Below are 22,683 nucleotides of genomic sequence, written 5' to 3'. Positions count from 1 at the left end.
GTCCCCCTGGTTCGGTTCGTCGAGGCCTGGAAAGTGCTCTCCAACCCGTCCGGCTGGCTCCTCCGTACCATCAGGCTCGGCTACACGATTCAGTTCCGCCGGAGTCCGCCCAGGTACAGTGGCATTCGCCACACTTCAGTGTCGAGCGAATCTGCTCCTGTCATGCGCGCGGAGATCGCGGTCCTGCTGGCGAAGGACGCGATAGAGCCGGTGTCGGTAGCCGATATGAAGGCCGGCTTTTACAGCCCGTACTTCATTATACCCAAGAAAGGGGGTGGGTTACGACCAATCCTGGACCTGCGAGTCCTGAATCGGGCCCTTCACAAGCTCCCGTTCAGAATGCTGACGCAGAAACGCATCTTCCAATGTGTCCGTCCCCAGGATTGGTTTGCAGCGATCGACCTGAAGGACGCGTACTTTCATGTCTCCATCCTGCCGCGACACAGGCCATTCCTGCGTTTCGCGTTCGAGGGTCAGGCGTATCAGTACAAAGTCTTACCCTTCGGGCTGGCCCTGTCACCCCGTGTCTTTACGAAAGTTACGGAGGCAGCCCTCGCTCCCATGAGAGAGCAGGGCGTTCGCGTTCTCAACTATCTCGACGACTGGCTGATACTAGCGCAGTCTCGGGAGCTGTTATGCGAACACAGGGATTTGCTGCTCCAGCACATCAGCCAGCTGGGTCTTCAGGTCAACTGGGAGAAGAGCAAACTCGCCCCTGTGCAGAGGATCTCTTTTCTCGGTTTGGAGCTGGACTCGGTCCAACACACGGCGCGCCTCACAGAGGATCGCGCCCGGTCGGTGCTGAACTGCCTGAATTTTATCAAGAGCAGAACAGTGGTTTTTCTGAAACAGTTTCAGAGGCTCCTGGGGCATATGGCAGCCGCAGCCGCAGTTACGCCGCTCGGCCTGCTTCATATGAGACCACTCCAGCACTGGCTTCGCGACCGAGTCCCGAGGTGGGCGTGGCGGAGAGGCACGCTCCCTGTGAGAATCACCGCGGCCTGCCTCCAAACCTTCAGCCCGTGGTCGGACCTTTCGTTTCTCCGGGCCGGTGTGTCCCTAGAACAAGTGTCCAGGCATGCTGTGGTCTTCACAGACGCCTCCAACACTGGCTGGGGGGCCACGTACAACGGGCATGCAGTAGCTGGCACCTGGACGGGGTCCCACCTGCATTGGCACATCAACTGCCTCGAGTTGTTAGCAGTACTCCTTGCTTTGAGACGCCTCAGGACGACGCTGCTCGGCAGGCACGTACTGGTCCGGACGGACAGCACTGCGGCCGTTGCGTACATCAACCACCAAGGTGGTCTACGTTCCCGCCGCATGTCACAACTCGCCCGCCACCTCCTCCTATGGGGTCAGAAGCATCTGAGGTCGCTTCGTGCCGTTCACATCCCTGGCCTGCTCAATCGTGCCGCCGACGAGCTCTCACGACAGATTGTGGCCTCGGGAGAATGGCGGCTCCATCCCCAGGCGGTCCAGCTAATATGGGACCACTTCGGGGCCGCACAGATAGATCTGTTTGCCTCTCCGGACTCGTCCCATTGCCAGTTGTTTTATTCCCTCGAAACGGATGCACTGGCTCACAGCTGGCCCCGGGGCCTCCGCAAGTATGCGTTTCCCCCAGTGAGCCTTATTGCACAACTACTGTGCAAAGTCAGGGAGGAAGAGGAGCAGGTTTTGCTAGTTGCCCCTTATTGGCCCAACCGAACCTGGTTCCCCGAACTTTTTCTCCTCTCGACAGCTCCTCCCTGGCCTATTCCTCTGAGAGAGGACCTACTCTCTCAGGGACGGGGCACCATATGGCACCCGCGTCCAGACTATTGGAGACTCCATGTGTGGTCCCTGGACGGGACGCGGAGGTTTTAGGTAGTCTACCACAGGCAGTCGTAGATACCATCACGTCAGCGAGAGCCCCCTCTACGAGGCTTGCTTACTCCCTGAAGTGGAAACTGTTCGTTGAGTGGTGTGCTTCTCAAGGAGAAGACCCCCGAAGGTGTTCGGTCATTTCCGTGCTTTCTTTCCTGCAAGAGGCTTTGGAGCGTCGGCTGTCCCCCTCCACCCTCAAAGTGTATGTCGCCGCTATTGCCGCACATCACGATGCAGTAGACGGGAAATCCCTGGGGAAGCATGACTTGATCGTCAGGTTCCTGAGGGGAGCGAGGAGGTTGAATCCGCCTCGCCCCCCCTCTATACCCTCTTGGGACTTATCTCTGGTGCTAACCGCACTGCAGAGACCGCCCTTCGAGCCTTTGCAGGTAGCGGAGTTAAAAATTCTGTCCCAAAAGACAGTTCTCCTACTTGCTTTGGCCTCCATCAAGAGGGTAGGGGACCTGCACGCATTTTCGGTCAGCGAATCGTGCCTGGAATTCGGGCCGGCTAACTCTCACGTTATCCTGAGACCCCGGCCTGGATATGTGCCCAAGGTTCCTACCACCCCCTTTCGGGACCAGGTGGTGAACCTGCAAGCGCTGCCCCCGGAGGAGGCAGACCCAGCCCTGGCTTTTCTCTGCCCCGTTCGCGCTCTGCGCTTGTACGTGGACAGAACGCAAAGCTTTAGGACCTCAGAGCAGCTCTTCGTCTGTTATGGAGGACAGCGGAAGGGAAAGGCTGTCTCCAAGCAGAGGTTGGCCCACTGGATAGTGGATGCCATCATCTTGGCGTATGAGTCCCAAGGTGAACCCTGTCCCCCCGGACTGCGAGCTCACTCCACAAGGAGTGTTGCCGCTTCTTGGGCGTTGGCGCAGGGTGCCTCGCTGACAGATGTCTGTAGAGCTGCGGGCTGGGCGACACCTAATACGTTTGCTAGATTCTATAGCCTACGTGTCGAGCCGGTTGCTTCCCGTGTGCTCTCTTCTCATAGAAGCCAGTAACACCGTGAGCCCCGGTTCAGTGTCGGCTTGCTGCGCCATTCCCCTCTTACGGACCGGATACGTGCGCCATTTCGCTCCGGTGGAATTCCCTTGTCCGGAACCTGTTGAGCTCCTCCGTACCCCCCCCAACGTCGGACGTGGCGGAACGTCTGGTGTTAGGCCTACCACTCGTATGCAGTGTGGAACCTGTGTTAGGCTGGGTCCATATGTTGCGGTCCCTACGGCGACCCCATATGTGTATTCTTCCACGATACGGCTCCCCAAGGTGAGCCCGTGTCTTTCCCTTGGCAGAGTCCTGCCGTCACTGTAAATTGGTGTGTCTCCCCCCTCTCTAGGCTGGAGCCACCCCAGTGACATTCCATATGTTATACTGCCCGGCTCTCCGCCCAGTTCATATGTGTATTTCCCCCCCCCTTTCGGGTTGGTTGGGCTCCGCAGCGTCCCTTCCTTCCAATGTTGGGCACGCTTTCCCAGTGTTACCAAGTCTAACTGAGTGGGTCTTGTGGAACAGCAGCGACTTCCTGGCCTAAGCCCTGTCCTTTTCCGCTAGAACGTCGGGAGGATCAGAAGGCTTTTGTCTAGGCACTGGAAGGTGGCAGCGTTAGTGGCGTGTTCAATGGTTGATCCCATTTCAGTCGCGTCGACTACGTCCGACGTTATCGACTGAAAGGGAACGTCCTGGTTGCGTATGCAACCCACCGTTCCCTGAAGGAGGGAACGGAGGACGTAGTCCCCTTGCCACTACCGCTGGACCACCGCTGACTCCGAGTTACGCTCGGCTCCTCAGCGAAAAGCAAATGGTGCGTGCATCCACTTCCGTATTTATACCCGCGCTGCGGGGCGGAGTGTGAGATGCAAATCTCGCACGCCAATGTGTATTGGCTCGTTCAATAATACTCGAAGACGATAGGCTCCCTAGCGTGATCCCATTTCAGTCGCGTCGACTACGTCCTCCGTTCCCTCCTTCAGGGAACGGTGGGTTGCATACGCAACCAGGACGTTCACTGTACTAAAATGGCCCCCACAGTCACCAGATCTCAAACCAATAGAGCATCTTTGGGATGTGGTGGAACGGGAGCTTCGTGCCCTGGATGTGCATCCCACAAATCTCCATCAACTGCAAGATGCTATCCTATCAATATGGGCCAACATTTCTAAAGAATGCTTTCAGCACCTTGTTGAATCAATGCCACATAGAATTAAGGCAGTTCTGAAGGCGAAAGGGGGTCAAACACAGTATTAGTATGGTGTTCCTAATAATCCTTTAGGTGAGTGTATATATATATATATATATACATATATATATATATATATATATATATATATATAAATACATACATATATATATATATATATATATATATATATATATATATATATATATTAGAGGTGGGCATAGATTAATTTTTTTAATCTAGATTAATCTCACTGTAATCTTGGAATTAATCTAGATTAATCTAGATTAAAATGGCTCATTTGAATTCTGCAGAAGGCATTCAGAATATGTGTGCTACCAAAATAATGACTAAAAGTAAGTCTTTGAGAATAGTTCGCCTCGCGTAGGGATTTGAATTTCTGCCAAAAATGCCATTCGACAATAGAGGAGCAAAAGTCGAATATCGTTCGGGAGGAAAAATCGCACACTCACAATGACAGAATGGGAGGCCAATTTCATCTTTAGCGATTTGTCATCAAACAAACTGTTTATTAATTGAACAAGTAAAATGTTTTCGCCTTTTTTTGACGTAGTAGGCTAATTGGATCATATAAAATAATGTCATGTCATAATGATTTTATGTGAACCTGTCTTTACCGGCAATAGCCTCCTCCTTTTTAAACAAATTAGTTTTCAATCAATGTAAACTATTCTTTTGACTATGCCCCTGCGCAATACACACACATTACCCCGGGATGGCGGGTTTTTCAATTCATAAACTGTACACAATGGTAGCTTATTTAACCTGATAACCTCTGCCAGTGCGCCGACGCTCTGAAGCCTTTTTTTTTTGTAGCCTATAAATTAATGTATATGTCCAAAAAAATTTAAAATGTATTACCTGAATGAAATGAAATCGAATGTATCGTCCTGTGAAATCATTCACAGACAGCTTACGAAGATGTTCAACTAATAAAGATCTTCATCGCTGGCAAAAATATGATGCATTTGCAGATTTGCTTTCACTAGACTAAATTGTTGATCCACGGCCACTTCATCCAACGCTCTTGATGTTTTTTAAATCTTCCTGTTACGAATCCGAGTCGAGGATTCGTAATAGGAAATGGGCTACAGGTGCCGGATTCCCCAGGTCAAGCCACTTTTGAACCAGAAACAGCGGCAGAAGCACCTGACCTGGGCTACAGAGAAGCAGCACTGGACTGTTGTTCAGTGGTCCAAAGTACTTTTTTCGGATGAAAGCAAATTTTGCATGTCATTCGGAAATCAAGGTGTCAGAGTCTGGAGGAAGACTGGGGAGAAGGAAATGCCAAAATGCCTGAAGTCCAGTGTCAAGTACCCACAGTCAGTGATGGTCTGGGGTGCCATGTCAGCTGCTGGTGTTGGTCCACTGTGTTTTATCAAGGACAGGGTCAATGCAGCTAGCTATCAGGAGATTTTGGAGCACTTCATGCTTCCATCTGCTGAAAAGCTTTATGGAGATGAAGATTTCATTTTTCAGCACGACCTGGCACCTGCTCACAGTGCCAAAACCACTGGTAAATGGTTTACTGACCATGGTATTACTGTGCTCAATTGGCCTGCTAACTCTCCTGACCTGAACCCCATAGAGAATCTGTGGGATATTGTGAAGAGAAAGTTGAGAGATGCAAGACCCAACACTCTGGATGAGCTTAAGGCCGCTATCGAAGCATCCTGGGCCTCCATAACACCTCAGCAGTGCCACAGGCTGATTGCCTCCATGCCACGCCGCATTGAAGCAGTCATTTGTGCAAAAGGATTCCCGACCAAGAATTGAGTTCATAACTGAACATAATTATTTGAAGGTTGACCTTTTTTGTATTAAAAACACTTATTTTATTGGTCGGATGAAATATGCTAATTTTTTTAGATAGGAATTTTGGATTTTCATGAGCTGTATGCCAAAATCATCAGTATTAAAACAATAAAAGACCTGAAATATTTCAGTTGGTGTGCAATGAATCTAAAATATATGAAAGTTTAATTTTTATCATTACATTATGGAAAATAATTAACTTTATCACAATATGCTAATTTTTTGAGAAGGACCTGTATATATATACACATATATTGTATATATATATATATATATATATATATATATATATATATATATACATATATATATGAATGGAATGAACTAATGATATATGATATTCATTGTCTTATGTTAACGTTACTACCTGGAAATTATCGTCGTCTGTTTATTGTATTATCTCGGTTTATTTCTTGATTCTATTAAATAGAATTTATAAAGATAATTTTTTATAAAGATACTAGGTATAGAATAGAAGATAAAGTGTTAGTGCAAGTGACATATATGATTATATTTACTAATATTTGTTAATATTATTGGTTGGATGGATTTTTGTAAATTGTACTATTGTACTATTGTAAATGAATGTGATGTCAGCATCCTAAAAGGTCACTAAGGTCATCGGCAGTTATGATCTTACCTTCAACGGAGGCAGCGCGGGTCTTGAGAAGATCGTCAGTGTCACATCAGTGTTGTTTCATTGCTGTCATTCTCGCCTTGCCACTTTTGGTTTTCTAACCGCCGGAAAGACAGCAGTTACATCATATCAACATGTCAGCTTTCTTGTTTTCTGCGTCTACTGACTGCAGCTACTTGTTTCTTTAGTTAATTAATTAGTGATGACTGGTTTATGTTCCATTATTTAGCAGTTACTGCCCTTGTGCATTATTTATGTAGATTCTAGAGAAAGTGAGAATGGAGACTATGAGGGATTAGCAGTTTGATTTCAGCGTTTAATGAGGACAAACAATACAAAAAAATCTGTCATTTAGAGAGATAAAACAGGATTTTTGATGAGTTTGTACAAGTTGTCCTGTGTGTTTTGACAGGCTGAATGAACTAAATTCACCCCCTTTGGGTCTTATTTGTCAAATCAGCATAGATTTATGCATGCAACAGACAAACAATACAAAAACAAAAGTTAGTTAAGTCATATAAAAATATACAATTACATATAAAATATTAAATATACATTTAAATAGGTTATGTGATTATTAATTGTATTATTTTAATACTACTTTCTAGTAGTATTTTGAACCTTCGATGCTAGTCTGTTACTAGTCGAAGGCCTAATTAAGCTGAGAGGATCCATTGGACACTGCTAGTGAATTGTGCTTACACATGGTTCAAGAGTTCCTGGATTGACCTGGTTTTGTGTTTGTCTGAACCAGCATGTCTCTGCTGAACCACGACTGCCACCCGAACTGTGTCATGATCTTCGAGGGCAAGAGACTCACGTTGCGAGCTGTTAAGGTCATCAGACCCTGTGAGGAGGTACAGTTCCATCCATACACACTTATTTCCTGCACGCCTTGTCCTTTTATTGCTTTTCTTTTTCACTCTTTCTCACTCTCATACACCTTTTTCCCCGCTCGCCTCGTCCTTTTCTAAACTACCTGGGACATTTAAATTTATGGGGCCCAGGAGGAAATTATATGGATGGGTCTCAGCTGTCACAGGGCCCAAGAAAACATTACCACAATTTTTTTGGGAAAAAAAGGTTTTATTTATTTGTTTTAATTAATGATTTAGTTATTTCTGCAACACTAAATGGAATTGCAAAAAAAGTTCCACTCTAAGTTATTGTTATTTGGGTTGTTTTTAATATTATTATTATTTCTATTCTTATTTTTCATTTGTCCTTTCAAATTTATAACATTTTTGTACGTTCTCTAATATCATTAGCTTATTTTAATTATTATTAAAATATTATTTATTATTAGCTCATTTTAGTATTTTCATTGTTTAGTAGTTATTTGTTAATTCTTGAGCTTAGAATTATACAGTTCTATCCCCGTTTAGGGTAGTTCTGAGATATTGAGCATCAACGTTTTTAAATCTCTGCTGTTTTGTGAGATGGAACCTTTTTATTTTATTAATAACTACTAACAAAATATTTTTTTTACAAAAATAACACCACACAGGCATTAATAAACACCTAATGGATAAGATTATGTCAAAAACTCAATTTCAACCAAAAGTGGAGATAGTACCATGTAATTCTAAGCTCACGAATTGTCATTTTTATTTTATTTATTTTATTAAGTCCCCCTGTGGTGACAAATCAAGCTTTTAATGTTGTTTATATGTCTTTTTGGTGTTTTTAATATGATTTAAGACAAACCATGTACAAAGTCATCACCATTGCTGGGTATAAAACTGCAGTGAACCAAAGACAATCCCAAAAGCACGGTTTGAAATCGCTGGTCTTTCTGACATCACAAACTACCTTGTAACCAATCATGTAAACGTGTGATCGTCAACGAGTGGATCTCTTAGCTGGTGTGAGTGAGTGGAGGCGGGGCTAATTTGCATATTCATAGAATCGCGTATACTAAATTAGGCACGGATGTAGAGTTACATTCAAGCTATTTTAAGGCATGAAGATATTTTTTCAAGGAAAAAACATTTAAATATGTAATTTTGTTGATCAAAGGTGAGCTTTAAGGGATAACATTATTCACTACAGGGCTACATACTTTAAAATTAATTTTTCCAGTAATGTTAATTTTTATATTTACTTCAGTTAATAAACATGTTTTCATTCAGTTTCCTGCCCCATACTCAGTCCATTGACTGAACAATACCTCTCAGATAAACAAAGTAATATTTTCATAGTGTCTTGGAGCCACAGTGTTTTACTTTTCAGCCCACAAATAGCAGTTGCCTATTCATTTTAAACCGGGACAGGAGAAAGTATTTTAACTTCCAAAAAATTATACACACCACATTTTCTCAGTTGCAGGCACTTAACGGAGCCCCTGCCAGATTAACTTCACCCTAATTCAGTCATCACATGAATAAATCTAAAAGCAACATCCTACATTTACATTTACTGCGTTTAGCAGACACTCTCATCCAGGGCATCCTGCAGAACTCTTTAACAATCACTCCTGACAAATCAGAGCTCATTTAAACCTATTTACCTGACCGCACACATCCATCACACAACCAGCCAGAATAACTAGTAGAAAGCCAAGATATTCTTATACATTAACACCTGAATCCATTCGGCTGATCTGTGACGGGATGCGGTTGGCCTCGTTTGACGCGCTCGACAAACTCTCATTATTCGTCCGTTCTGTTTATTTCTCCTCCGAAAGTTTAGATATTCCAAAGTAAATCAGGCAGTCATGCTTAATTTCCCTCTGACAGTGGGAGGAAACGTAGAGAGAGCAAAATCGAACTGGAATGAAATTACCAGCAAGCTCTCTGTACACAGGAAGTAATGAGAATTCACACTATAGGTGTACGAAATACGATGGCAGAATACACGAGTGCTCATCGTCCCACAGACACTGTTTACACAAACACACACTCATTCGCACGGCACAATTATAATTCATACACCCACGCACATCTGCACACTGTACACACGGCACTGTTTGCCCATAAGGGTCGTACTCATTTTGGATCGGTTTTTCGTTTTCTCCTCTTCCTGTTTCTGTTGCTTTCTCTATTTACCCATCTTTCTATATGCACTCTACTCTTTCTAACAGTCTTGTTTTCTCTTTCTCCGCTCATAGAGTCTGCTCTCTCACTCTATAACTCGTTCAATGGAATAACTGTTTTCAATTATCTCCCACCCTCCATATTTGACCTCCCCAAGAGAGAGTTTGGAAATGGAAAAGCTTTCTGCATACTGTGCAGTATATGCTGTCGTGCATACTTTTTCTTTTCTTTTTTTCCTTTTCTTTTCTTTTCTTTTCTTTTAGATCAGTGGTTCTCAAACCTGTCCTAGGGACCCCTCACCACTGCACATTTTGCATGTCTCCCTCACCTAACACACCTGATTCAGCTTATCAGCTCATTAGTACAGACTGCAAGACTTGAATTAGGTGTGTCAGATGAGGGAGACATACAAATTGTGCAGTGGTGAGGGGTCCCTAGGACAGGTTTGAGAATCACTGTTTTAGATAACAGGTGAAACAATATGCAGAATACTACGTTATTGTCTCATGACCCTACTACATAACATTCCATATTTAATTTAGTAAGTAGTAATTTAGTAATCTAGATTTTTTTTTTCCTGTCTGGGGAAGTGGATTTTCAAGCACACTGCATTGTGGGATACAGTATTCTATGCAGCTTTCTGTACTTTTATACTGCACATTTTAAGTAAGTGATGCACTGTAAAAAAAAACATCATCATGATTTGTTATCACTTTTTTGTCAAATCAACTTAGGTTCAGATAACATAATGTTTTGAGTTTCTGTTGATTAAACCAATCTCCTTCATTGTATTGACTCAACTTTTTAATTTCAATGAACTCAAAATTGTAAGGCAACCAGTTACTTACTTTTTTAAGTTAAATTAACCTTTTTTTTACAGTGATGACTCCACTCAATAACAATAATTATGAAATTGTTGATGCAATGCAGAATAAATAGAAAGGGATATATGGATATGTGACTCTGTAGGCACAGTATGCATACTGCAGAATAATTTCATGCTGTAGAAAAAAATAACAGATAGTATATAACTCCAAACATACCTGTAATTGGATGTACTTATAGAAAGAGGTAAACAGCTGTTGTGTTTAGAGTTATTTCTCAAACCTCTGGAAGTCATCAGAAAACACAATCATTGTTCAGATTCTCTCAAGACACCTGTCACATTAGATGATGAGAACTCTTAAAACATTTAATTCCTCATAATTTAGCATCAATTCAACCTTTTGCGATCTGATGAAAGCCTGGAAGATCTTTCTTAATGGCTGTACACATAAACACAAACAATGCACATTAAAGCAAAGCAAAGACACATTTTCTTTTCATTTACATTACTGCAGAATTGGAAAGTTAAGGCTACACTATGTGTTTTTCATGTTAGCTCAGCAGGCAGACTTCTCATTATTTAAGACTAAACTGCCATAAGACATTGGCTTTGTTTCGAACCCTAGTGAGCAGCATCTGTGTCTGCTGTCTACATAGGCAACTACTTTCTAAGGCTTAGAAAGTAGTTGCCTATGTAGACAGTAAGGCAGCATCGCAACCCAAATGAAGCCTTGTAAGTGCCCTTTTTTGTTTGAAACACCCTTCATAGGAAACTCACAGTTCCCTTTCGTCCTGGGAACTCCGACGTGTCGTCGGGGGAGTTCCCTGACGAATTGGGATCACGCTAGGGAGACCAATTGCCTTCGAGTGAATTAAAACGAGCCAATGAAAATTGGCATGCAAGATTTGCATTCCGCGACCCGCCTACCAGAGCGGGTATAAAAGGCGGAAGTAAACATTGCGCAATGCTTTTAGCTTCGGAGCCGACCGATTGTGTCCTCTCTGAGTGAGTGAGCTTTAAGATTGTATTTTTCTTACTGCTACGAGTCTGCTGTTTCGGGAGGGGATCTCTCTGTGTTGGTGAGATGGCGTTTCAGCGACCGCGCGGTTCCTGTCTGCCGGCTGCGTCTATATGCTGTTAATTCAAAAGCTGTTTTCACAGCTGGTAAACGGTTGAGTGCGCACAGCGGGCTTGCAGTTTCCCCGCTGTGTTGCCGCGTTGGGTCCCTGTGTGCTTCAGCACGATAGAGAGAGTACTTTCTTCCTGAAAGAGCAACACGAGTGAAGATCGCGTCCTTTTCAGGATGACGTTTCACTCGTGTGTTTCTGGATGCGATCGTTCCCTGTCCTTATTTGACGGCCACGTTCATTGTTTCACATGCCTAATCCGTGTGTGAGACTACGTTCGTGGGTGGTTCATGTTCTCTCAGGGGTGCATGACCACGTCGGCACGTTGTTCGTCTCCCCTTTCTCGTAAAGGCTTGAGCCGCTCAGCGTGCCGTGTGCCGTCGAGCGCCGGCTGACAGCGCGGGTTGTCACGGCAACCCAGCGCGCGTCATTCGGCGCTCAAGATGCGTGGTCAAGATCAAGACTCGCGTGCCTCTATGAGGTGAGTCCCTTTGCTTATTTCCCGATCTAGTTTCTCTTCTGGTGCACCAGAGGAGGGCTACTTTGGCGAATAACATTGGTGATCTGAGGGTTTCAGTGAGCACGAACCACTCACTCCTCTAGCGCATCGCAAACATGCTGAGACTGTGTTCGTGGGTGGTTTATGCTTTCTGATGAGAGCATGACCACGTCGGCACGTTGTTCGCCTTGCCTGAAGGCTTGAGCGCCCAGCGTGCCGTGTGTCATCGAAGCGATGGCCACGTTCACTATCTTGCATGCCTGGTTGACGGCCACGATCACTGTTTCACATGCCTAATCAGTGTGTTGAGACTGCGTTCGTGGGTGGTTCATGTTCTCTCAGGAGTGCATGACCACGTCGGCGTGCTGCTCGTCTCCCCTTTCTCGTAAAGGCTTGAGCCGCTCAGCGTGCCGTGTGCCGTCGAGGCTTTCGGATGGGATTCTGGTCCTTCTCATGAGGGACCAAGCATTTCATTCGGGGCCCCAGGGAGGACAGATGTCGATCGCTACATCGGAGAGAGGGCTGTTGTACTCTGAAAATGATGCTGAGTTCCTACTATAATGTCGTGTTCTCATGCTGAAGATTCAGACTTAACAGCCACACTTTCCTGGGCTGTTCTAAAGCGCCTGGATGTGTGTGAAGAATTTTGGCAGTATGGAAGCGTTTTGGTGCCAATATGGCAAGCCAAACATGCCTAAATCTGCAGAAGTTTTTCCTCTCTCACTACCACTGCACGTGCGTAGTTCTAACTCGGGGTTGAGCTGTGCTTAGTGACTGACCGTGATTAGTCACAGCGCTGGCCCTCGGTTAGACGATGTCCACACTGGTGGTCCAGAAGCACCTCAAAACCAGCCCGCTCGGAGTTTGTTTTTCCCAAGGGAAGGGAAGCAACCCTGAGAGGAGCGACCCAGAGTATGTGACGATCTGCTCTTTGGGAGTGCGTGTCATCACCACTCCTTCCCCCGGGGGAGGGCCGGGTGGAGAATTTAGTTTCTGTTCCGCCGCTGGTTATCCAGTAATCAGCGGTACCCAAAGTTTGAGCAGTCCATTTCCTCTGAGTCGTTCACGGGCCCCAGCGCTCAGATGGCAGTGAGGGCTACGGCCTTGTCACTCTCGTCTCTCGCTGGGTGAGGGGAAACCAGGACTCGATGCCCCCGGGCCTCGTCCCTCGTTTCCCCTCACGGTCGAGACTGGCAGTATAATAAGACCAGTTTCCTCCGCCCGAGAGGGTCAGAATGGCAGTGCGTGCCGCCCCCGAGCTGCACCACTCCCGTTCCCCTCTCCCCAGCTTGCAGATAGCAGTGACGCAGCCTCAGCTGCGTCGCTCCGGTCTGCAGCTGGGCCCGGAGGCGCAGAGACCAGCATACGAGGAGTCAGGGCCTCGTTCCTCGTCTCTCCCCCTCCTCTCGCCACCGGGCAGTCCGCAGCAGAACGCCCACGAGCCTTCTCTGCCGTCTGCCCCTCGGTGGAAGCAGGTTGGTGTCAGGCGCACCCAGACCCCCGCTCTCGGTCGCTACAACGCCACCAGAGCCGGGTCCCTGTCTTCCACCTCGCTGCCCCTCCGCAGGTACGCCGGTGGTTCGGGTGGGTTCATTGGGACGGTATCTGGAAGCCTGGCTAGAAGCGCTTCCGGGTCCGTCCCGATGGCTCATCCGCACCATCCGGTTCGGCTATGCAATTCAGTTTGCACGCCGGCCTCCCAAGTTCAGGGGCGTCCACTTTACCCGTGTGCGGTCGGTGGACGCCCCTGTCTTGCGGAAAGAGATCGATGTCCTGCTGGCGAAGGACGCGATCGAGCCGGTCCCTCCTGCCGAGATGAGGTCCGGGTTTTACAGCCCCTACTTCATTGTACCCAAGAAAGGCGGTGGGTTACGGCCAATCCTGGACCTGCGGGTCTTGAATCGGGCCCTGCACAAACTCCCGTTCAAGATGCTCACGCAGAAGCGCATTTTCGAATGCATCCGTCCCCAGGATTGGTTTGCAGCGATCGACCTGAAGGACGCGTACTTTCACGTCTCGATTCTCCTTCGACACAGACCGTTTCTTCGGTTTGCTTTCGAGGGTCGGGCGTATCAGTACAAAGTCCTACCCTTCGGGCTGGCCCTGTCACCCCGCGTCTTCACGAAAGTCGCGGAGGCGGCCTTTGTTCCCATGAGAGAACAAGGCGTTCGCATCCTCAACTACCTCGACGACTGGCTCATTTTAGCTCACTCGCGAGATGTGTTGTGCGATCACAGGGACATGGTGCTTCGGCACCTCAGCCGGTTGGGGCTTCAGGTCAACTGGGACAAGAGCAAACTCTGCCCCGTGCAGAGGATCTCTTATCTCGGTATGGAGCTGGACTCGGTCGCCCGGACTGCGCGCCTCACGGAGGAACGCGTCCAGTCAGTGCTCACCTGCCTCAGGTCTTTTCGAGGCAGGACAGCGGTTCCACTGAAACAATTTCAGAGGCTCCTGGGGCATATGGCAGCCGCAGCCGCAGTAACGCCGCTCGGCCTGTTACATATGAGACCGCTTCAGCGCTGGCTTCACGATCGAGTCCCGAGGTGGGCGTGGCACAGCGGCACGTTCCGGGTCAAAGTGACCCCGCACTGTCGCCAAACCTTCTCCCCGTGGTCGGATCCTGCGTTTCTACGGGCCGGAGTGCCCTTAGTCCAGGTTTCCAGGCATGCTGTGGTTTTCACAGATGCCTCTGCCACCGGATGGGGGGCCACGTACAACGGGCATGCAGTTTCAGGTCTGTGGACGGGGCCTCAACTGCATTGGCATATCAACTGCCTAGAGTTGCAAGCAGTACGCTTAGCCTTGCGTCGCCTCAAAGGGGTTCTCAGACACAAGCACGTACTGGTCCGTATGGACAGCACTGCGACCGTTGCTTACATCAACCATCAAGGTGGTCTACGCTCCTGTCGTATGTCGCGACTCGCCTCCCACCTCCTCCTATGGAGTCAGAAGCATCTGAGGTCGCTTCGTGCCATTCACATTCCAGGGGAGCTCAACCGTGTGGCAGACGAGCTCTCACGGCTGCCTCCCCTGCCAGGAGAATGGCGACTCCATCCCCAGTCGGTCCAGCTGATTTGGAGTGTCTTCGGAGTCGCACAGGTAGACCTGTTTGCCTCTCCGGACACGACCCATTGCCAGTGGTTTTATTCCCTGTCCGAGGGGACCCTCGGCACGGACGCCCTGGCTCACAGCTGGCCCCGGGACCTGCGCAAGTATGCGTTTCCCCCAGTGAGCCTTCTTGCACAGACTCTGTGCAAGGTCAGGGAGGACGAGCAGCAGGTCCTTCTTGTGGCGCCGTATTGGCCCACCAGGACTTGGTTCACCGAATTCATGCTCCTCGCGACAGCCCCTCCTTGGCCGATTCCTCTGAGGAAGGACCTTCTTTCTCAGAGACGGGGCACTCTATGGCACCCGCGTCCAGACCTCTGGAAACTCCATGTCTGGTCCCTGGACGGGACGCGGAGGTTCTAGGTGGTCTGCCACAGGCAGTGGTAGACACCATCACTTCCGCTAGAGCCCCCTCTACGAGGCGCCTCTATGCGTTGAAGTGGAACCTGTTCGTCGATTGGTGTTTCTCCCGTCAGGAGGACCCCCGAACTTGCCCGATCGGAGTCGTGCTTTCCTTCCTGCAAGATGGGTTGGAGCGAAGGCTGTCTCCCTCCACCCTCAAAGTGTATGTCGCCGCAATAGCCGCGCATCACGATGCACTGGAAGGTAAGTCCTTGGGGAAGCACGACCTGGTCATCAGATTCCTTAAGGGTGCCAGGAGGTTAAATCCACCTCGTGTTTTGCACTCGGTACCCTCTTGGGACCTTGCTCTGGTACTTAGAGCTCTTCAAAGTCCTCCCTTTGAGCCTTTGCTGACGGTAGAGCTTAATAGCCTGTCCATTAAGACAGCGCTCCTGTTGGCATTGGCCTCTTTCAAGAGGGTCGGGGATCTGCAGGCTTTTTCGGTCGACGAATCGTGCCTAGAGTTCGGGCCAGGCCTTTCTCACGTTGTGTTGAGACCCCGGCTCGGATATGTGCCCAAGGTTCCTACCACTCCCTTCGTGGACCAGGTAGTGAACCTGCAAGCGCTGCCCCAGGAGGAGGCAGACCCAGCCCTAGCTTTTCTCTGTCCTGTCCGCGCCCTGCGGGTTTATATTGACAGAACGCAAAGCTTCAGAACCTCAGATCAGCTCTTTGTCTGTTACGGAGGCCGGCAGAAGGGGAAGGCCGTCTCCAAGCAGAGGTTAGCCCACTGGTTAGTGGATGCTATCACCCGAGCATATGAGTCTCTGGGTGAGCCTTGTCCTCCCAGGTTGCGCGCTCACTCCTCTAGAGGTGCTGCCGCTTCCTGGGCTTTGGCTCAAGGCGCCTCGCTGACAGACATCTGTAGAGCTGCGGGCTGGGCGACACCGAACACGTTCGCTAGGTTCTATAGCCTTCGTGTGGAACCTGTTTCCTCCCGAGTTCTGGCTACGGCCAGTGGGTCGAGGGAATAAGTTGTGTCGGCTTGCTACGCCACTCCGCCTCGAACAGCGGATACGTGCTTTCTTGCTCCGTATGGCGCCCTACGTTGGTGAGCCTCGTGAGTTCCTCCTTCACCCCTCCGGTGCTGGGCGTGGCGGACCGCCCGGCGCCAGGTCTGCTACCTCTAGTGAGGAGTTGTTAGTAGACTGGGTGCTCCAGTGATCTCTACTGTGAACCATCATGCCACGTGCAGTTTAGCCGTGTCTTCCCCTTGACGGACTCGTTCGTCATCCCTGTTGAGTGCGCTCCCATTTCCCTTGGATTGGGACCACCTCAGGGACTGCCATATGTTTCACTACCCCATTGGGCTAGTACATATGTGTATTCCTGGTCAGTCAGGCTGGGCCTTCCGCAGCTTTCCCCCTCTCTTGGGGAACGCTTTCCCAGTGTTATCCAATGTCCACTGTGCGGGTCTTGCGGAACAGCAGTGTGGTTCCCGTGCTAGCTCCCGCAACTTATTTCAAGAAACTGCTGCAGGGTAGCTTAGCCGGGCGCTGGAAGGGGCCAGCACCATGGCGCTTTATTAGGGATCCCAATTCGTCAGGGAACTCCCCCGACGACACGTCGGAGTTCCCAGGACGAAAGGGAACGTCTCGGTTACGTATGTAACCCTCGTTCCCTGAGTACAGGGAACGGAGACGTGTCGTCCCTTCGCCATGTCGCTGTACCTTCGCGGAGGACTGGACACCGTTCGGCTCCTCAGCGAAAAGCATTGCGCAATGTTTACTTCCGCCTTTTATACCCGCTCTGGTAGGCGGGTCGCGGAATGCAAATCTTGCATGCCAATTTTCATTGGCTCGTTTTAATTCACTCGAAGGCAATTGGTCTCCCTAGCGTGATCCCAATTCGTCAGGGAACTCCCCCGACGACACGTCTCCGTTCCCTGTACTCAGGGAACGAGGGTTACATACGTAACCGAGACGTTTTTATTATGCATATTTTTTTTATTCAATACTTTTTTCACCCAATAAAATATATAAATAATGTATTTGATGCATGTATACAATATACTGCGGAACCCCTTAAGGGACCTTTATTTTTATTTTTGCAAAGGTCCCTTTAGGGGCTCCGTAATATACTAGCATTCAAAAGGTTTTTTTGGGATGGAAATGAATACTGTTATTTAGCAAAAATGCATTAAATTTACCAAATTGATAGTTAAGACTATCAATTGTTACAATAAAAAATCTGTTTAAAATCGTCCTGTTTTTATTTTTATATTAGAATGATTTCGGTAGGATCATGTGACACTGAAGACTGAAGTAATGATGCTAAAAAAATTCTGCATTGCATCTCAGGAATACATTACAGTTTAACATTTTAAAATAGAAAAGTTATTTAAAATTGTCATAATATTACTGTTTTTACTGTATTATTTATCCAATAAATTATGAATTGGGCAGCATAAGACAATTTTTTCCCAAAAAAATTTATCGACCACAAACTTATGTACGGTATGTGCAAATATGACATAAAATTTATTTAATTCGATTCCATTCATCTTGAATGAACATTTTTACTGATTTCATTGCAATGCATGAATGCATTTTGGGAATACTGTACCTGAATATACATTTTCCATACTCTACATCAAAACAATGCCTAAATTTACGTACAGCATTTAAAATGGCTGATTTTAGTGCTTAGTGTTTAGTTACCAGGGTTTTCTAGTTGCCTGAAATCTTTCAACTAACCATCTCTAATCTCTCCCGCTTTTTAGCTGACCATAAGCTACACCGATGTCCTCGCACCCAGCAAAGAGAGACGTTCCCGATTACAGGAGCAATACCACTTCTTGTGTCAGTGCGCTCGCTGTACCACTGAGGACAAGGTGAGCCGTGTGAACATCCCCTCAGATCTATCTTCCCTTCCCTGATCTTTCTTATCTGCCCTTTATCCTCATTTTTCTATTTCTTTCACTTTCACCCCATCACTCCTGGAAAAGGCTTCTCCCCGCCTCATTGTGTCCTGGCGGGATCACTATCTATCATCCCTGTTCTCCTCCATGTTCTCTTTTCCTCGCTCTTTTGCTCTGTGTCTGTCCCACTCAGCACTCGAAAGCATCTGATGATGTGTCAAGTCTGTCAGACCCGGTCCTAGACCATCACCGGTCTCTCCGCACTGCCCCGGGGAACCTGTCCTCAGCAGGCCCTGTCATCTGTGATCATCACTGCCATGACAGGAGCATGTCAAGAATAAAGCTTGAATGGCATGCATGAGAGCGGACGAATGAATGCTAAAGATGGAGAGAGGAGAGATGGGAATTTAAAGGTGAAATGTGTCATTTTTTGGATGTTAAAGTACTTATTTCCCTCCATACTTAGTATGCACAAACACCTATAAGTAAGCCATTTTGTATGTTGATTCCCAGAAAATTGTAAACTGTATTTTTCCACTTCCATTTGGTGGACAAATACAGTTCTATTTCTTTACAAATTTGTTTCTAAAATAATCTGTTCACATACTAATCATCCAAAATAATAAGCAAGATTATTTGATTTAAATATGCATTTTTAAAACATTGTAAACAAATTTATTGTTGTTGTTATTCTTTTTGAAATTCTGCTTTCTTAAGACTTTTTTTTCCCCTTAAAGATTAATTGATTATTTTATTCAGGTTATTTTCTGCAGAAATGACCCACTTCACTTTTCAAAGGAATAGTTCACCCAAAAATGTAAAGTCGGTCATTATTTGTTCTAAACATGAGTGATTTCCTTTTCTTCTCCTATGGAAGCTTACATAGAATAAAAAAAGGTCATTGCGACTTTTTATCTCAATTGCGAGTTTATATATCACAATTCGGAGAAAAAAAGTCAGACTAGTCTTTACAATGACACGCACTGTATAAAGGTCCTAAAGGTCACAATTTTCACCACTCACAAATCTTAACGCTGTTTTATATAGTTTTTGTCTGCTGAAAGTTTTCCGTCAGCTGAACAATCTGTATGTTCTTGACCCTTAAATGCATGAATGTTTCGCCAATCATTATTGCATATTCGGGTCTTTAGCAACCCAGATCTATATCTAATATGGATGGATCTTTATGTGATAATATAAAACTCTCCTGATATTAGAGTAACAATTACAGAAGAAAAAAATAAAGAATATCTGTTATGTTTTGGAGCTTTTATACCATCACCACTGTTCCCGTCAGAGCTCATTTCCCAGTACATTCAGATCGCTGACAGCTTCTTCACCAGATCCACCATCAAGTGACAGTACACAAGTATTTGACTGCGTACAGTACTTGCTCTGAAAAAAAGAGAAATCTAAATTGTGAGATAAAAAGCTACCTCTTTTGTTGTTGTTTTTATTCTGTGGCGGAAACAAGCTTCCATATTCTGCAGAACACAAAAAAGATATTTAGAATAATGTTTCTTGTTTTTTGTCCATACAATGCATGTTATTTGGGTCCAATGTTTTTATGGACCCCATTGAATTTCATTGTATGGACAAAACCTTTTTGAAAATATCTTCTTTTGTATTTCAAAGAAGAAAGAAAGTCATAACAGGTTTGGATTGACATGTGAGGTTGAGTCAATGATTTGATTTTTTTGTTGAACTATCCCATCAAATGCATGTGTGAGTGACAAAAGAAATATGCCAAGCTGTTTCGGCTTTTAATCCTTCCTAGGATGTGAATTTTTTATTCATTCACAAGTTAAAAGGCCAATTCTTGATGTCAGGAATGGAATTTTTACATGTAATAATGGCTATCTATTTATATCAGGAATTACATTTTCACTAGACTAAAAACTTGATTTCTTGATATCATAAATGCATATCCTGCGAGTGATTAAGTCAAAATGGCTTGCAAAGGTATTATATTGCAAAATTCTACTAGTAAAAATGCAATTTCAGATATCATGAAAAATAGTTTTTACTGTTTGAAATGTAATTTTTAATATCAAGAATGATATCAATGAGGACATCATTGTTGATGTCAAGAATTTACGTTTTCACTAGTGAAAATGTAATTCCTAATATCAAAAATAGCTATTGTTACTAGTAAAAAATCCATTCATGATAGCAATAATGCTTATTTTAACTAGTGAAAATTGAATTGTTGTTAACAATTAATATCCTCAGAATGATTGGAAGTCAAAAGGGCTTGCCATAAAGAAACAGAACTGGTGTCATGTGTGCTCCAACATGTCACTTGCATACACAAGTTCCTTCCAGGATTATGTTGTGGTTATTTTGCACCTGCATGCCTGCATACCATGCTAAATAACTGTGCTCAAGAGAAAGAGGCTTTATTCTGCTGTTAACACCTACACAGCTGCTCAGACTGACCTCTGCTTGAGTCATCTGTCAGATACGTGCAGATAAGAATAAACGCTCTTGCTCAGGGCTACTGAGATGGAGACTTGGGTTTCATCCCTGAATCCAACAGTTGAAGAAACAGTGAAAGCTTTGTAAGCTTGTTTTTCGTAAGTTTTGAATTTTAGGACAACAGATATGTGTGGTACAAACTCACATCTATTTGTCCATGCATCTTTTTCTTCCATCCATCCATCCATCCATCAATTAATCAACCAACTGAATGCAAGTCATTTTGGATAAAAGGTGAATATAGGCCTGAGCCTAGGCACCAGAATATCATAGAGACTAGTATTATGGAAATATTGATTTAATAAATTATTGAAAATAATTTGATTTTAAAAGTTTTTTTTTTCTTCTATGCCTGTTTGCTGTTTTTGGATTGTTAAGATTTGTAAAACGTTTTTAAAAGGTCTCTTCTGCTCACAAAGGCTGCATTTATTTGTTCAAAAAAAAATATTATAAATTAAAATAACAGTTTTTATATTTGAATATTTTTAAATGTAATGTATCCTTGTGATGCGAAGCTGAATTTTCAGCATCATTACTCCAGTCTTCAGTGTCACATGGTCCTTCAGAAATCATTCTAATATGTTGATTTGCTGTTCAAGAAACATTTCTGATTATTATCAATGTTGAAAACAGTTATGCTGCTTAATATTTTTGTGGAATTTTTTTTTTTTCAGTATTCTTTCATATTCTCAAAAGAACAACATTAAAAAAAATCTTTTGTAACATTATACATATTTATACTGTCATTTTTATCAATTTAATGCATCCTTTCTGAATAAAGTTTTTTTTTAAATGTACTGTCCCCAAATTTTTAAACAATAGTGTATATAGTATTTATTTAATTTAAATAAATGACTCACATTTTCTACAATACAGTAAAAATCTAGTTCCCTTTCGTGGGAACTCCTACGTCTCGTCGGAGGAGTTTCCAACGAATTGGGATCACGCTAGGGAGACCAATTGCCTTCGAGTGAACTAAAACGAGCCGATAAATATTGGCATGCAAGATTTGCATTCCGTGCACCGCCTACCAGTAGGGTATAAAGCGGAAGCAAGCGCACACACATTTGCTTTTTGCTTCGGAGCTGACCGGTTGTGTCCTCTGAGTGAATGAGTTTCGAGAAAGTGTTTTCTTCGTGCTCAACGAGTCTGCTCTTTTTCTGGATCTCTCTGTGTTGGTGTGACGGCGATTCAGTGATCTTCGCGAGCTCCCGGTTGCCGGTTGTGATTGCATGCTATCTACATCTTTCAAAGAGCTGTTTTCACAGGTGGTATTCGGTTGAGTGCAAACAGCGGGCTTGCAGTTTCCCCGCTGTGTTGCCGCGTTGATCCCTGCGTTCTTCAGCACAATAAGAGAGCATTCTCTATAAGCGTAACACGGGTGAAGATCGCGTCCTTTTCAGGATGACGTTTCATCCGTGTGTTTCTGGATGTGGTCAATATCTGACGCCGGTTGATGGTCATGATCACTGTCTCTCGTGCTTGGGCCTCGCGCAAGCTGAGGCAGCGTTCGTGAACAAGTCATGTTCTCACTGCAGAACATGACCGTCGCGATGCTTAGATCAAGACTGCGATCCCTCAAACTAGGGGGAGTCCCTTTGGAGATTCCCCGATCTAGTTCTTCTGGTTAACTTCAGAAGAAGGCTACTTCGGCTAATCCCATTGGTGGTCTGAGGGTTACAGTGAGGAATGTTCTGCCGGGTGAAAGACCCCCATAGGCTCCTCACTCCTCTGCATCGCTGCCATTGGAGCCTCCGGAGGACCGCGCTGGGCCATCTCGTGTGGTCCCAGTCGTTTCCTTCGGGGCTCCGCCGGAGGACCAGA

The 22,683-nt window shown here is 45.8% G+C and overlaps 1 protein-coding gene across 1 annotated transcript in view; it reads left to right on the top strand.

The window, feature by feature from the left end:
* smyd3 (SET and MYND domain containing 3) overlaps window positions 1-22,683 on the top strand; it is a 202,840-nt gene that overhangs the window by 152,226 nt on the left and 27,931 nt on the right. The window contains exons 7-8 of the mRNA XM_077239006.1: window positions 7,276-7,378; window positions 18,244-18,354. Of these exons, the coding sequence (XP_077095121.1) occupies window positions 7,276-7,378; window positions 18,244-18,354 (214 nt within the window). The remainder of the gene's footprint in view (window positions 1-7,275; window positions 7,379-18,243; window positions 18,355-22,683) is intronic.

The sequence above is a fragment of the Siphateles boraxobius genome, unplaced genomic scaffold (assembly GCF_051911475.1).
Source record: "Siphateles boraxobius isolate OS27281-9 unplaced genomic scaffold, OSU_SipBor_1 22, whole genome shotgun sequence".
In the NCBI taxonomy this organism is placed as follows: Eukaryota; Metazoa; Chordata; class Actinopteri; order Cypriniformes; family Leuciscidae; genus Siphateles; species Siphateles boraxobius.
Note: the sequence above shows the minus strand (reverse complement) of the source record. Positions and strands in the feature narration are given on the sequence as shown.